Genomic DNA, 17,141 nt, shown 5'->3' on the forward strand with positions numbered 1-17,141 from the left:
AAGCAGCAACAGAATCATTTTTTTGCAATTCATGCTAAAGATTTAAGAAAAATTAAAATTCTACAATAACTGAAAATATACGTGAGACTTACTTGAAAAGTCTTCTAGTAAAAACACTACGTAAAGATTGTTTTATTTGCATGTCACAAGACTGTTTAAGTTTCAAAACATTCTACATTCAAGTAGATCATTTCTAAACATTTATAAGTGATTCTAATTCTTTAAAAGTTAATCTAGATCACCAATGTTATAAATAATGAGCAGTAATATATGTATGTTTATTGGGCATTTTAATTTGTCTATTGTATGTCAGAAAATATATTTTAATGCACCTGCAAGCCAGATACAATATTGTAGGTATTGCACAACTGAAACCCGTTTCTCAGTCTTACTGGATGGTCAAAGTAGAATCTAAAAAAAGGGTTAGCCTGTATTTATATCAGACCTTACAGCTGCACTGATGATTTCCCACCTGGAGAGACCTGCTTTAGTAATAAAAGAAAGGATACCACACCGTGGCTTCCCCATGTTCATGCATGTCCAGTACAGATGAATGTTTCTGCAAAATGTCAATCTGAAAAAATATATTAACATTCCCTTCTATGTACTTCTTTCATGCCAAGTCATGCTCAATCTCCCAGCTGGGCAAAATGCTTCGAGAAGGTTGCTAGAAAACTACAGTGCACTATGCAGAAAAATACACACTTGTGTGGCAATCTAAATGCCAAACATCAATCCAATACAGTATGATGTCACATAAATCTCTGTCTCTCTGCACAAAACACACCCCACATTGTCCTGTTCAGGTTTCACTCTTATCCAAGGCAATTTACAGATACAGAATCATGCTGCACCTCAACATAGGTGAACATATCCACATGCTAAACTAAGAAGGTTGTTTGACTTCAGCAAGAACTAAGACAAACTGGTATTAAACTGTTATAATTTCTTGCTGTTCCTGGCAATAAAGGATTCTAATCTAAATCTGTGAGAATTACAAGGAAGTCAAACTTTTTTAAACTCCTCTCAGCACACTGCTCCGGAATCTAAAGTTAAGTGCCCAGTTAAGTGACACTAATCCAAAAAAATCTATGAAAAAGAAATCTCTAATTAATATCAACTTATGTGGGATGAAGAGGAGGATTTTCAGACGCTTTCAATATCTGTGGACAAATTAAAATGACTCCCAGGTAACAGGAAAACACCTAACTAACATGATAACATCCCTGATTTATCATGTTTCACATTCAGGAACAACTTCAACATTCACTTTAACACCCAGCTCTGATTATATAAATTAAGACATTTAACTTGCCACGACCAATGCTGAACAGCTTTAGTTTGGTTAATGGCATCTACCAAAGTCCGCTCTTGGACTGGGAGAGCAGCAGAGGAACACAAAGCAGAGCAGACCGCAACCAGATCACAGCACACCTGTAAGCTTTAGCCAAAGAAACGAGCCTGGCTGGGCCAAGCGAGCAGCAGCCTTACTTCCTTCCTCTCAGACGCACCTGATCAGAGTCTTCCACAACTGCTTGGTCCTGAAACCACAGGGAGAAGGGAGCCAAAAGGGCTGACTCACTTAGTACACTGGCATGTGGGTGCAAGCCACAACAGCTGACTTTTATGTGTACTGCAGATAGCAGAAGGGCAATACACAAGTGTGCATACACACAGACAAACACAAAGAATATGAACGACGATGCAGTAATCATAATATAACTCCAAATCTTGTGCCTCTGGACCAGTGCAGTCAAGACAGAAACCAGATTTTAGTTCACATGTATGCAGTAAGAATTTATTCGGGTTTATGTATATATATATATATATGCAAATGGTACAGTTTAGCCCAGAGAAATGTCTCTTGCTGCACAGAGAATTTGTAGCTAATGCTAATTTTCAACCTAGCTCCACCTTCAATGCTGCATTACAGCAGTCACAATGATAGAGTTTTATGTCCAGGTTCAATACAGCAGAAACACAGATGCAATATACACACAGGGATAACATAATTAGGTTCAAAAACCTGATGTTTTCCTGCTCAAGCAAAAAGCCCAAATGCGGTTCCACGAATCAGTGTCAAAAACAACTAATTATACTTCACTATGAAATTACAAAAAGTGGAGGCAAAAGAAATTATGCATATGCCACTAAAAATCATAACACTTTAACACTGGAATGGAAATCAAATCCCAAAGTATGAAGAGGAAGCAAACACACGCATCCAGGCCTGGTCACTACTCTGGCAATGTATCGCTGACATCTAGTGTTCACAAATGGTTTAGTTTCTTTATGTAGAACAACTCTGTACTTGGCCATTAATGTGTAAGAATGAAGCTTGAATTAAGAGTACAACAGGACTTTTTTTTGCAGGTACAAGAAGTGGAAACTAACAGACACATTTTGAACATGTGCGAAGATGAGGCACATGAAAAGCCACAAACGTCCAGGTTACACCGATGCTGACAATACGGAAAGCATACGACATGAAGACAAGCACTGTAACCCACAGACAATACTGATACAGACTGCAAAGACGCACATGCGGACAAACGCATAAATATGAACTGTAAGCAGGACAGTGTCAGGATTTACTAACAATACTCTCACAAAGTTTGGGGAACCAGAAGCAACAAAAACAGAGAAGAGCTGGACTGTCACAGAAAGGAGCAGCGACTAAATATCCATTTGGGTTGTTTTTCTTTTTTAGCTTTAATTTGTAACCCCTTATCCAGAACTTACAAATTGTTAGTAAAATGGATCGATTTGTAGTAGCTTGTAAACCACATACAAATGATCAGACATGAGGAGAAGTGAAGGAACAAGTCACCACAAGACGAGACGAGGAGAGGAGAGGAGAGGAGAGGAGAGGAGAGGAGAGGAGAGGAGAGGAGAGGAGAGGAGAGGAGAGGAGAGGAGAGGAGAGGAGAGGAGAGGAGAGGAGAGGAGAGGAGAGGAGAGGAGAGGAGAGGAGAGGAGAGGAGAGCTACCTTTAGATTAAAGTTAATTTGGCAGTCCTGAGAGCAGGGGCAAGACGTGGAGAAAGGAAGAGAGAAACTCTTGCATTAAATATGACAATGTGACACAGGATGAAGAAGCATTTGTACAGTATAAGTCTCACCAAGCACACAGGAGGGAGCAGGAAGCTAAGGGAAAAGAGGGAGAGAACCACAAAAGGGGTTTATGAAGAGGAAAAAAGGAGAAAGAAGAGAGAGAAGTTCTCCTGGCCATAGCGAGTTCAAAAAAACATAGTCAAGTGGTGGAAACTTGAGACCTGCAGATGCAAAATTATGATGAAACGTTTGAGATTTATCAAACAGCACAGCCACGTTGGCATAGATGTTTTGAATCCTGTGCTGCCCCCTTAGTGACATTTTTTCAGGATGCTAATGTTTATGCTGTTGTTAAAGTAATGAGCATCTGTAAAGCAGAAGCTTGTGTGTCTGTTGGTGCAATGGACCAACAGTTTAATTCTGACATGCATGTGACCAAAATTCATCCAGGATATATCATGCAACCTATTTTGATGAACTTATGCACTGCTGGCGTTCTGGACCTGTTACCATGGCAATTAGAAGCAAATAGATGATGTGAGGTTTAAACTACTTGAAACCTTCTCGGCCCTTCCTCAAAACACCCACTCCGCACCTCTTTTCCTTACCATGATACTAACAAACCTCCTAAAATGAACTGTTGATGTGCCATCACTGAAAAGAAAAGTTTCAAAAGTCTCAAAATTGGCTGGCCTACTTTTCAAACTCATCCAACAAATGATAAACATGTTTTATAAAGCTGAAAAGTAACTCTGGGGATGATTTTAAACACTTAGTTTAGGGTATTTTTTATATGAAGATAGCAGAAATCGTGAAAATCTAGTACATTTCTTTCATCTATTGTAGTTTCAGTACATCGATAGAGACTGTATTGTGAAAGTACAGGAACCAGATTAAGTACGACGAGAGTATTTTAATAGTTTTTTTTCATGACACATTTCACAAAATGTATTTTACAGCCTCCCTTTTCCTTCTTTGTCAGTCCATTCACTATTCTCCACTTTATGTAGCATAAATGTCAGAGAAAATAAGTTCATAAAGTTCTCTTGGGTGACATGAGCTCCCACCGAGAGGCTGAACAATGCGACAATCAGTACCACAGGAAGAGCTGCTTCGCTCAGTCAGGCCAGAAACACTGATGCAGGGAGCTGGATAAAGGAAAAACACAGGCAACAGCATCTAATCTGTAATCTCCACTGACAGGGGCTTTGTAAAAAGTCTAAGTCCAAGTGTTCAGGTGTCATTTAAGGAGTTCAGGAGTTTAGGATTTCGGGGACTCCAATACTGTTCATAAAAATCACGTTTACGAATCGTTGACAGACGCTATGATGGTCATCATCATTGAATGGCATTACCATTTGACTGAGAAACTTAAATTCAATGAGTCCTTTGAATTGTGGCATCTCTTTAAGAGAAACATAAAAACTATTTATGGAAATTAAACAATTGCTCAGGTAAGTGATGGTTAAAAATAAGTTTACATTTACCATCTGAAAATGTCCATATTATGGCATTTTTGAGGTTAAAATGTAACAAATCAAAACTGGTAAAGACACAAAAAGTTGCTTCATTAAAAAGAAAACCTGATTAAATTTTCAGTCTCATCGCACACAAATTATTATCTAGGTTGATGGTACATCAGGCGTCGGATCCAATAGCCAAGTCTAGGTCAAAGAAAATGGCTTTGTAGTTTAAAAGACAGTTGCTGGTGTAAACAGAATGTATGAAATGTTGCTCAACTCCAGTCTGGAATCTCACAGATGTAAGTATAAAATTCTAACAACATACACAAGCACAAAACAAACTCTCAGAGTGCAAAGAAACCATAAGATGAGGAGGCCTTTGAAAGCTGCAGCTGTCACACAGTTATCTTTAATTTTACAGCTGTGCAGCTTGGTGGAGCATATGAAAATTCAATAATTCCTCTGGACATACTTGTCTTTGAGCTCAGGCTGGTCGAATCAGCCATGTAGGTGCTCGTACGCACCTGTTAGCAGTGGATTGAGGAAAAAGCTGTCTGGATTTATTTAAATGAGACAAACAAAGTTGGACAAACTGAGGAAAGACACCAAACCCAAACAGTCACTAAAATACCATATAGTCACCAAAAATGTCCATGGTACTGAAGAGAGAAGTAGCACATGGAGCCTTTCATGAACAGAAAGCAGAAAACATTTACAACGAGCTAAAAAACTGTCAAAAAAAACTGACAGTGACATTGTTTATATGCTTCCATATGATCCTCAACAAGCCAACAATTCAAATCAAAACGGACAAAGTGACAAGAAGGCACAGTAGTGGTTATTTTAGGGTGATTCTCACCTCAAATTTCTGCCTCAGTTCCTCATTACCATCATCCTCTTCTGAGATGGGAACATTGTAGTACTCCCCCTCCTCCTGGCACAGTAACTTATACCTGAAAAGTCACAAGAAGTGGAAGAAGACAGAGCAAAAGAGGATGGAAAAAAAAGACAGAGAAATGTTGTGAGGTGAAAAGTTGTCAGATTATTTTCCTTTACATTCTTTTCCTCCATGCTACTATTCTACACTTCCAATGACTTTAACCTTAACCTGGATATATCTGATGGTAAAGCAACAAACTTTCTGCCTCTGGTGCATTGGCCCAATTCATGAAAAGTAGACATAACCCTAAGTATCATTTAAAGATGTGAAAATGGGTAACTCTTCTGAGACAAACCAACTGTTGCAGTAGAGTTCCAAACTTAGTGTTCAGTATTGATTTGAGCTTGTGCTGTAATCTGTAACAGTGTTTGCTAGATTTAAAGAGGCACAAGAGGACTGCTTCGTAAACCGTCAAAGCTGAACTGTTGACATTTTTGTGTCTGCTGCTGTTTGCATGTACTGCAACTGTTTATGACTAAAAAGGCCACAAGAGCTTAAAGACACACGGCACAAGGTCTTATTGGCCAAGGTTACCGAAGAGAAACAGCTAATGAATGTAAAATGCATTGAGTAATATAATAGTACTTGAAATCCAGTCCTCACCAAGGTCAAATTAAAGTGCTTAGTGGAATAAAACAACCATTATGAAACAATTATTCACAATTATTTGAAAATCCAACTTTTATGAAGATTTGGAAGATGTTCAATAACATATTTCATAGCAGAGAAGTAATATTTTGGAAATTTCAAACTGAAATGTCTATATTTTCAAATAATACATTATAATCAACAACATTGATTGATTCTTAAAGAAGTCAGCATTACCAGCCACAGACAGGAGCCTTCATGAGCTCGGACACGCCGAAGGAAAGAGCTCCCATGAAGTCGTTCCTGGTGGTCCGATCCCAGTCCCACACTTCCACTGACAGCCTGCGGTCTTTATCTGTAGGCTTCAGCTTGCTGTATTGTACATTATAGTTATTATGCAGAAAAAAAACATGTCTACGCATTGGTAGGTTAGTTTATACTGTCATTTTTAATACAAGTACTTTAATTACATTCACAACTACATGTAAATAAAAAGGCCAGCATATGGGACAGTGGCAGTAGATAATGTACTCACAAAGTAAACGTCTCGTTCCATTTGGGGTTGAGGTTGGAGCGGATAGTTTTGGTCTTCTGCTTGGTCTCATTTTTGGGATCTGGTATAAGCTTGAGCTTGACATACGGATCAGACAGGCCATTGGGGTCCATGGGGATGAGGTTTTTGCCTTCACCCACTGAGAAAGAAATGGAAGAAAAGATTAATACGTTAAGCGTAGGTGAGTGGTTCTATAAAACCAATGATTTCATTTACACAACAGTCTCTTTGTTTCTATATACACTGAAGTCGTCTTTCACATTCAGCTTGGTTGCAGCAGAACAAATTGCTCCGGTAAACAGATGCTTTATTTTAGTCAGCAGGTGAACGGCAACATCAATAAAGGCCATGTGTTCCAGATCAGATGGCGAGACACAGCCTCTGAGGATTATTTATGGTTCTGGGCCATAAAGGGAGTAAATGCAGGAAGTGTTATGAGAGCAGTGATTCAACATTGCAAGCTGTGTCATGCTTAAGTAGGCGAAGGCTCTCTTCTTGTCCTCCTGTATTTAGCTGTTCAGTAAACAAGGGCACACCAGGGACATTAGCACTCCATTAGCCCTGAGCACTGGAGCACTGCCAGACCTGAGCTACAGTACAACACACACACACACACACACACACAGTCAGATGTATGCACAGATAGACACACACTATGTTTATCGACACACAATGCACCGAGTGTTCCCACAGGGACGAGGTGAATGCTTCCCTGCTTGGTTAAACCTCAAACCCTGGAGACTGCAGGAGGCTCGCCATGTGGCCCCATCAGTCACACTACAATGGTAGGCTGATGCAGCGATGATGCTAAATGATCTTTGACCTGGAGGCGCTAAGCCAGTGTGCTAAGAATATAAGGCATCAGGGCTAAACCTCCGGTCATAACTCTGAATGGGAAACAGTATTGACAGGACTGACAGGGATAAGTGAACAAAATCAGTGAGGGATTGTCGCTGCTGACTTCATACAGCAACTGGCGCAAAAGGCAAAGTGACACAATCACAAGAGCAACAAAGACTGTATGATGACACATTATTTAATCATTACTTGATCTGCTGACAAAAATGACTATGCAGTTGTACCAACACATTCCAATGGATCTTTGATAAGCCGAGAGCAAATAGCTTCTCATTATTTTCTTCTATTCTCAGCACCTGTGATGGAGGATTTGGGTGCTGAGCACAGATAGCGAGGTGTGAAGTTCGGTGAATGATGGGAGAGAGCTGCTCTGGAGTGCACATATACATGCGAAGAGAGAGAAAGAGAGACACAGTGAGACAGTTGCAGAAGCAACTTGAAGTGTGGGAAGATACTGAGTGACCCTAAAATGGCAACCATGTGATTTGTCAGAAATCCAGTGGAAATGTGTTGAGCAAGTCACTTCAAAGGACAACAGTATACTGTATTCGCACTTGAGAGCATCCTAATCTGGATGCATTTGACTTCAGAAAAGAGAAGATTGAAACATAGGTAGGCTATTTTAGCTGATTTCTTTGAAAAAAAAAAAGAGTTAACCTTGATGCCTCGCCATCATCTATTTACATTTCACCAACACAGGTGGAACAGCATAGAAATGCGAGTTCAATAAGAACTGTTTGCATCCTCTTTCTCATGAAATAGCCTCTGTGTTGCAGCCCTGAAAAGCAGCTACCTTTTCATATAGAAGGTTGTGTATCAGAGAAATTACTTTTAGTGTCAGCTGCGAGTAGGTGGAAGGGCTGTGCATGAGATGATTTAACAATGGCAAATCTTAAAATCTACAGACTCTAGCAGACAGTTTAACTTCACACTGACAGTGATCTACCTGCATGACATTTGTATACAAGAACAATCAACACAATGTTTGCTGAATGTGCTACAGTTGAGTGAAAGTCTAGGTAACATGAACTGTATGTGAACTGATGAGCTTCTGTAGTAAATGCTCCTTATTTCGATTTTAGTTCTTGCACTGTTAAGGTTATTTTGTTGAATATTTCATATGCTGATAGTATGTATGCAACTAAATTACATTTATACAAGGGACAGTGTTCAGTGGCTTGTGCTTCTATATGTGACTCTAGAATTAGAGTCAATAAGGTAAATATGGATAGTGTAATATTATTTGTCAAAATAATAAAAATCCTTATTTTTCTGGTCAGTCCTGCTGTACATATTTAGGGGCATGCATGTCACTGCAGTACCTAGAAAATGGATGTCAGACAATACAAGCTAAATAAAATTATACAGCATGGGAATACACTGCAACATTGCAGAAAAGAAGTCCTGAATCTAGTAATGGGATGACAATAGAGAAAAAAAGTGAAAAGATTAAAAAAAAAATACAGCAGATTGCGTATACATGTGTGAGAGTGTGTGCTAATGTTGCTCTGAGTGTAACATTATGGGTTTATTGACTACAGACAAAAGACCATTAACTGAAGCAGGCATTGCAAACGGAACTTACAGTCATGACCAACAGGGGGTACTCTAGACTGTGAAATTCAACTTGCCTGGCACAGAGCTTTCCTTTCCATATAACTTTTTGACTTCAGCCAAACAAGAAGTGTGTGTGTGTGTGTGTGTGTGTGTGTGTGTGTGTGTGTGTGTGTGTGTGTGTGTGTGTGTGTGTGTGTGTGCACGTGCGTGCGTGTGCGTGCGTGGGTGCGTGCGTGCGTGCGTGCGTGCGTGCGTGTGTGTGTGTGCATGGTCTTGGTGTCTTACCGATGTGCTACAGACACTAAAGCAAGTCAAATAATCGCTTAAATAAATTACCTGAATTTGCTTGTGCAGTTTTGCAAAAGTCTGCTCTTCAGTATCCTAAACCATTTCTTTTTTGTGATCATATACACACGTGGACAAAATTGTTGGTACCCCTCGGTTAATGAAAGAAAAACCCACAACGGTCACAGAAATAATTTGAATCTGACAAACGTAATAATAAATAAAAATTATATGAAAATTAACCAATGAAAATAAGACATTGCTTTTGAACCGTGGTTCAACAGAATTATTTTAAAAAATACAGTCATGAAATGGGCCTGGACAAAAATGATGGTATCCCTAGAAAAGACTGAAAATAATGTGTCCATAGGGACATGTTCAATCAAGGTGTGTTCTCTAATTAGCATCACAGGTGTTTACAAACTTGTAATCAGTCAGTCGGTCTATTTATAGGGTTACAGTAGTCACTGTGCTGTTTGGTGACATGGTGTGTACCACACTAAACATGGACCAGAGGAAGTGAAGGACAGAGTTGTCTCAGGAGATTAGAAAGAAAATTACAGACAAGCATCTTAAAGGTAAAGCCTATAAGACCATCTCCAAGCAGCTTGATGTTCCTGTGACTACAGTTGCACATATTATTCAGAAATTTTAGATCCATGGGACTGTAGCCAACCTCCCTGGATGTGGCTGCAGGAGGAAAATTGATGACAAATGGAAGAGACAGATAATACGAATGGTAACAAAAGAGCCCAGAACAACCTCTAAAGACATTAAAGGTGAACTCCAAGGTCAAGGTACATCAGTGTCAGATCACACCATCCGTCGTTTGAGCCAAAGTGGACTTCATGGGAGACGACCAAGGAGGACACCATTGTTGAAAACAAATCATAAAAACGCCAGACTGGAATCTGCCAAACTGCATGTTGACAAGCCACAAAGCTTCTGGGAGAATGTCCTATGGACAGATGAGACAAAACTGGAACTTTTTGGCAAGACACATCAGCTCTGTGTTCACAGACGCAAAAATGAAGCATATCAAGAAAAGAACACTGTCCCTACTGTGAAACATGGAGGAGGCTCTGTTATGTTCTGGGGCTGCTTTGCTGCATCTGGTACAGGGTGAATCTGTACAGGGTACAATGAAATCTCATGACTATCAAGGTATTCTAGAGAGAAATGTGCGTCTTGGTGTCTTACCGATGTGCTACAGACACTAAAGCAACTACAGAAGTTATCTGTGCTCTTGAAAATTATTGGTTAAAAGTCAAATAATCGCTTAAATAAATTACCTGAATTTGCTTGTGCAGTTTTGCAAAAGTCTGCTCTTCAGTATCCTAAACCGTTTCTTTTTTGTGATCATATACACACGTGGACAAAATTGTTGGTACCCCTCGGTTAATGAAAGAAAAACCCACAATGGTCACAGAAATAATTTGAATCTGACAAACGTAATAATAAATAAAAATTCTATGAAAATTAACCAATGAAAATCAGACATTGCTTTTGAACCGTGGTTCAACAGAATTATTTTTAAAAAGAACTTCATGAAACAGGCCTAGACAAAAATGATGGTATCCCTAGAAAAGACTGAAAATAATGTGACCATAGGGACATGTTCAATCAAGGTGTGTCCTCTAATTAGCATCACAGGTGTCTACAAACTTATAATCAGTCAGTCGGCCTATTTATAGGGTTACAGTAGTCACTGTGCTGTTTGGTGACATGGTATGTACCACACTAAACATGGACCAGAGGAAGTGAAGGACAGAGTTGTCTCAGGAGATTAGAAAGAAAATTACAGACAAGCATCTTAAAGGTAAAGCCTATAAGACCATCTCCAAGCAGCTTGATGTTCCTGTGACTACAGCTGCACATGTTATTCAGAAATTTAAGATCCATGGGACTGTAGCCAACCTCCCTGGACGTGGCCACAGGAGGAAAACTGATGACAAATGGAAGAGACGGATAATACGAATGGTAACAAAAGAACCCAGAACAACCTCTAAAGACATTAAAGGTGAACTCCAAGGTCAAGGTACATCAGTGTCAGATCACACCATCCGTCATTGTTTGTGCCAAAGTGGACTTCATGGGAGACGACCAAGGAGGACACCATTGTTGAAAATAAATCATAAAAAAGCCAGACTGGAATTTGCCAAACTGCATGTTGACAAGCCACAAAGCTTCTGGGAGAATGTCCTATGGACAGACGAGGCAAAACTGGTACTTTTTGGCAAGGCACATCAGCTCTATGTTCACAGACACAAAAATGAAACATATCAAGAAAAGAACACTGTCCCTACTGTGAAACATGGAGGAGGCTCTGTTATGTTCTGGGGCTGCTTTGCTGCATCTGGCACAGGGTGTCTGGAATCTGTGCAGGTACAATGAAATCTCATGACTATCAAGGTATTCTAGAGAGAAATGTGCTGCCCAGTGTCAGAAAGCTTGGTCTCAGTCGCAGGTCATGGGTCTTGCAACAGGATAATGAGCCAAAACACACAGCTAAAAACAGCCAAGAATGGCTAAGAGGAAAACACTGGACTATTCTGAAGTGGCCTCTATGAGCCCTGATCTAAATCCTTTTGAACATCTGTGGAAGGAGCTGAAACATGGCGTCTGGAGAAGGAACCCTTCAAACCTGAGACAACTGGAGCAGTCTGCTCATGAGGAGTGGACCAGAATACCTGCTGAGAGGTGCAGAAGTCTCATTGACAGTTACAGAAATCATTTGATTGCAGTGGTTGCTTCAAAAGGTTGTGCAACAAAATATTAAGTTAAGGGTACCATCATTTTTGTCCAGGCCTGTTTCATGAGTTTATTTTTTAAAATAATTCTGTTAAACCACAGTTCAAAAGCAATGTCTGATTTTCATTGGTTAATTTTCATAGAATTTTTATTTATTAGTACTTTTGTCAGATTCAAATTATTTCCGTGACCATTGTGGGTTTTTCTTTCATTAGCTGAGGGGTATCAACAATTTTGTCCACGTGTGTATGAGTGCGCCTATAGCCCTTTTCAACACACGTTTGGATTTCATTGTTAATTTTCTGTTGCATTTAGAAGCCTCATTATGTTGCAGACTGAACCTACTGGGGCCTGGAAGCTGTACGAGCCAAATGTTGTACCAGCACAATAAGCTTCACTGGGCTGCAAATCAAGTCTGTGTCTTCTACCGGATCAGTTTGCATGTTCCGTTGTAGCCAAATATATAACATAAAATATACAACAGAAATGGACTCATGTACTTAAAAAGTCAAGGACGATAACAAGAGAAAAGAAAGACCAAGCAAGAAGGCAAGACTGAAATCAGGAAAAATGGCGGCCCATGTTAAAACGGTGTGAAGGCAGAGTGCACACGCTGAGAAGGAGGAGCTGAAGCAGGACAGTGACAGCACACTGGGAATACCAATGACATGGCTTCTGGGAGTCTGGCAGCAGAACGCTCACAGCAACAAAGTTCAGCTGTTCTGTGGGCTCCATAGAGACACTGAAAGGAGGGTTTCTGTGTGTGCATCTATGTGTTAATATGACAGAAACAAGCTGCAGAAGCAGGTTAGAAGTGGCACCGCTTTCTGTGAAATATTCTTTTTAGAAAGGGTGGATATTTTCAAAGCTTTTATGTCTTCATATGGTGTCATTTTTCAACTTAAATCAGATTTGTTCATTACTATTTGCTTAAAATAATGTGTAACAGAAAAATGAATCTCTAATAGCAACTAGTATAAATATGTAGTAGAATGCAAACAGTGTTCAACAGAATCAGGATCCATTTTCAATTAGTCCGATTCATCTTCAGGATGATGTGTTGTTAACCAAGACGTTACAGGTGAGGCTGTGTGTGAACAGGACTACTTCTCAACATTGTGCAGCTGGACGCTACATTCTTTCAAGACTTTATTGATTCTGTGGAAACACGTACAGAGACACACTAGGCCCTGTCTTCAGCTGAAATCACATGACCCTTCTCCAAATGTGACGCCAGTCCTGTTTGTTTTCACCTCCCTGTGTAAACACGGCCTACAAACCTGAAACCGCAAGTTTTACTCTCCACCCTCTCTGTGCAACTCTGTGCTCCTCTGAAATCCCAATGTTTACAATGGGACTGGAAAAATGTTGTATGCTGACTTGCCACACGGTTGTTTTTTTTTGTCATAATGTAATATTGCATTACATCAACAAAAAGGAACTGGATGGAGCAGCCAGCTGGGATAGACTCCAGCCCCCCGCGACCCTAATGAGGATTTAGTGGTGTATAGATAATGGATGGATGGATAGTTAGCTGAGCAAGGAATTATTCATCCATCATCCATCTATTAGCTATACCCACTTCATCCTGCAGAGGGTCTTAAGGCAGGATGCACGGTGGTCGGGTCACCAGTTCATCACAGGGCCAACACAAAGAGTCATATAACCCAGCAAGCTTATATTCACATCTACAGCCAATTTAGAGCCACCAGTTAACTTGACAAGCATGTCTTAGGACTGTGGGAAGAGGCACTCGGAGATAAACCCACGTAGGCACATTGAAAACATGCAAATTCCACACAGAGAAATGCCTCATCCAACCAGTAATTTCAAACTAGAAATTTTTTGCTGTGAGTGCTAACCACCGCACCACTATGAACCACTGATGATATAATTTCAGCAAATTGGACGCATTTCCTTAAAAACAGGAGGCATATTGAGTTTTGACAGACCTCAAAGGTGGTTAATGTCAAATGTATTCTATAGTTCTACAAATACAATATGTTTAGCATACTGTTATTCAAGGCTTACACTTGTATAGTCAAAGAGCTCAGTGCAGAACCTTCAGACAGGAGACACCGCTGTCCCAGCAGCCAACTCCCTGCAGTGGGGAAAAAAACAAAACAAAAAAAACGCTGGCAGCAGTACCACCACCAAGTGCTGTCAGCTGCTCCAACTTAACTCTGATTCATCAGGAAAATGTAATGGCAGGATTTTTAAGTAAATTTTCTCTTGGCAAGAACCTGTTGGCTTTGCTGCAAAATGACTCAGGCACTACAAAGGAATGGAAATTACTGTAAGAAAAGACTGCAGAGCGGACACAGCAGCTCAGATCATTGGGCAGTGATTATCGTTTGGCAACCCACAGGCTTCATCCAAACCTCAGACAGAGCTTTAATCCAACCCCATCTCTGCCTTCCAGCATGTCTTCCATGGATTCAGAGAGTAACAGTGAAAGGCAGGATATCATTTTTGCTTATTCATTTTTAATGACTGTCTGGCTGAATGTGAAATTTACTGCTAACATGGAAGTGACAAAGTGAAGACAAACTGATTCTGGAAAGATGCATGTAACACAGAAAACAGTGCTTATCCTTTTTTTTTTTTTTTAAATAGAATGAAATAAATAAAATACATAAAAACTCACAAATGTTATATTTTTGAACAAAATTAATATATTTTTATACATTTTGTCTTAATTAACTAAGATTTGGTAGCAAGAGCATATTCAGAAAAAAGAAAAGGGATAGAGAAGAATGGAACATGGATATTTCCTGATGTGACAGGAAAACTGAACTGGGACAAACTAGAGGTTCTGCACACTAAAGCAATTTGTGTGCATGCAGCTGCAAAATGGTAATGACTCAGAACTTTGATACATGAAAATATATTGTCTCACACGCTCCTTGGCTACTTAACTTATGTTGCAACTTCATGGGTCAACCATATTCTTATATACTAATTTATGGCTGAAAGGATAAACAGGCCATATGCATGCTTAAATATATTGGAAAATTCAAGACATTTTGAATCAGATGCTTTGTATGGTCAGTATTAAGAGTCAAAACCTCATATCTGACAATGTTCCTGCCTACTGAGTGCAACCATAATAGCCTTAAAAGTAATGAAACTGAAGGATAAAGAAGGATAAAAACAAAAATAAGAGTTGAGGATAAGGAGAAATTACAACTACAATATTGCTGCACAGAACATTATACGCTGGACTTGCTGGAACACCATAATCAAATAATATAATAATATCAAACCTGACCACACTGCAAATGACTTGAATAATAGAACTACTTATGGATTTATTTCAATCATTTAGTGATTTGCTACATTTCCAGAATTCAGAAATCAGTGGTTCTCTGTATTAAGGTATAACACAACAAGTCTATACAGATATGAAAAATAAAAAATGATACCGAGCATCACTGAAGATATTTTCTGCATGCAACCTACAACCTGTGCACAAAGATGAAAGATGCAGTTGCAGCACATTCTGACATCTTCGCTTTCACAGGCACAAAAACTTTACCATTAATGTTTGTTTGCTTCCAGCAGCACTGTGAATGTCTCTTCCTGACCTCACACTGTCTACATTTGGCCAGGAACTGCAGTAACAGGAAAACCACAAAGGCAGCAGCAACACAGAGGAAATAGAATTCGAGGTAGATTGTTGCGACTGCTGCTCTATCAGTGAGAAGATGTTAACAGAGCTTACGGAGAAGTTTTGTTTTTAAACTCTAAAGTGTCACTACTCCTCCATAAGGTTCAACAGTAAAATCTGGCTTCCCTGATCCACCCACATCTATATCCACTCTGAGCGCCAATCTGACCTACACACACCTACATTGCACCTACATATAACACGCACTGACTCCTACAGCAGTGTTAGTAGAACAACTAGCAGAGCTGAGCGTTGAGGCAAAAGGAAAAATGTAATGAAAAGGTTAACGTAGAGATAAAGGGGAAGTGAGACGGTTTGGAGTGTAAATGATGCTTTTCTGCAGAAGTGGAAGAATCAACGAGGGAACAAAATGTAATTATTACAACTGTCTCTCACTCAATCCCAAAGGAACTGCAGTCTGCAAAAGGTTCAGGCACGCGTCTTCATACATTCACAACCAGTGTCTGGAACAAGTAGAAATAAGAAACTATAGGAAAATGCACTCACTTATTCCTACACTGGATATTTGTACAGAATCAATGAACAATAGGGTGGCTGAAACAAGCAGGAGGGTGGCTTCCTCAGCACCAACAGACAGAGGAGAGCTGTGTGCAGGAATAACAGGCAGAAAACAAGGTTAGTGGGCTATGCCTGTCCTGTACCAGGAAAACAGAACTTGTTTTGTCTTCCTCCGCACCTCCCTATCTCCATTTCACTCCAACTGACAGCACACACTTTCTCACAACTCGTGTTTCTGGAAATTGCCCAAATATCTGTCACTGTTTCTATGTGACTCATTATTAAATTTCAGAGTCTGCTGCCAAAAAGTCTGTTTGTCTGTTTCTGCCGGTCTGGTTGCAGTTCATGTACGAGTTTAAGGTACGGCTGCTTCATGTGACATCCATGTCACACCCAGTTGAACATGCCTATGCCCTGCCGGTGAGTTGCAAAAAAAAATAATTGGAGTCACTCTTCACTCAAAGCCGAGTGTGTGAGCACTGGGGAGTTCGGCTGAGTGATTCTCACACTCATCATTTTGCACTCACTTAGGAAATCAAGCTTCTCCTCTCCAGTCAGAGGCAACATGTAACATGACTTATTCCACACATTCAAAGTCCATTGACATGTGACATATACGTGACTGAATTTTTAACTGAGCTACTGATTGAGATGGAAAATGTTTCTGAAAATATGAAACAGGTGGTTGAACTGAAGATAAATGAAAAAAAGCACATCAGATTACCAACAAAGGAGTCAGGGCTGTTTTGGAAGAAGATTCTAACCAAATGTGCTTCAGTAAAATTAATTTAAGTTTGAGGAGAGATGGCATGAACAAAAAGGCACATCAGCCAATAACCAATAAGCTGACACCTTTCCAGACCATGTTTTCCCTTTATTACACTTCATTTGAACCCTCTTCATC

General features: G+C 39.8%; 1 protein-coding gene across 6 annotated transcripts in view; it reads right to left on the minus strand.

Annotated features, from left to right (window-relative positions):
* Window positions 1-17,141, minus strand: part of prkcaa (protein kinase C, alpha, a) — a 153,029-nt gene that overhangs the window by 50,353 nt on the left and 85,535 nt on the right. For 2 of the 6 annotated variants that reach the window (XM_035953657.2, XM_035953658.2), the window contains exons 6-9: window positions 6,580-6,736; window positions 6,282-6,416; window positions 5,376-5,469; window positions 1,512-1,541 (exon numbers count right to left, since the gene is read on the minus strand). In XM_035953657.2, coding sequence (XP_035809550.1) covers window positions 1,512-1,541; window positions 5,376-5,469; window positions 6,282-6,416; window positions 6,580-6,736 — 416 coding nt within the window. Of the gene's footprint in view, window positions 1-1,511; window positions 1,542-2,990; window positions 3,018-5,375; window positions 5,470-6,281; window positions 6,417-6,579; window positions 6,737-17,141 lie in introns of all 6 variants that reach the window. The other 4 variants (XM_023282082.3, XM_023282083.3, XM_023282084.3 and 1 more) reach the window with 2 other exon arrangements.

This window comes from Amphiprion ocellaris, chromosome 4, assembly GCF_022539595.1.
Source record: "Amphiprion ocellaris isolate individual 3 ecotype Okinawa chromosome 4, ASM2253959v1, whole genome shotgun sequence".
In the NCBI taxonomy this organism is placed as follows: Eukaryota; Metazoa; Chordata; class Actinopteri; family Pomacentridae; genus Amphiprion; species Amphiprion ocellaris.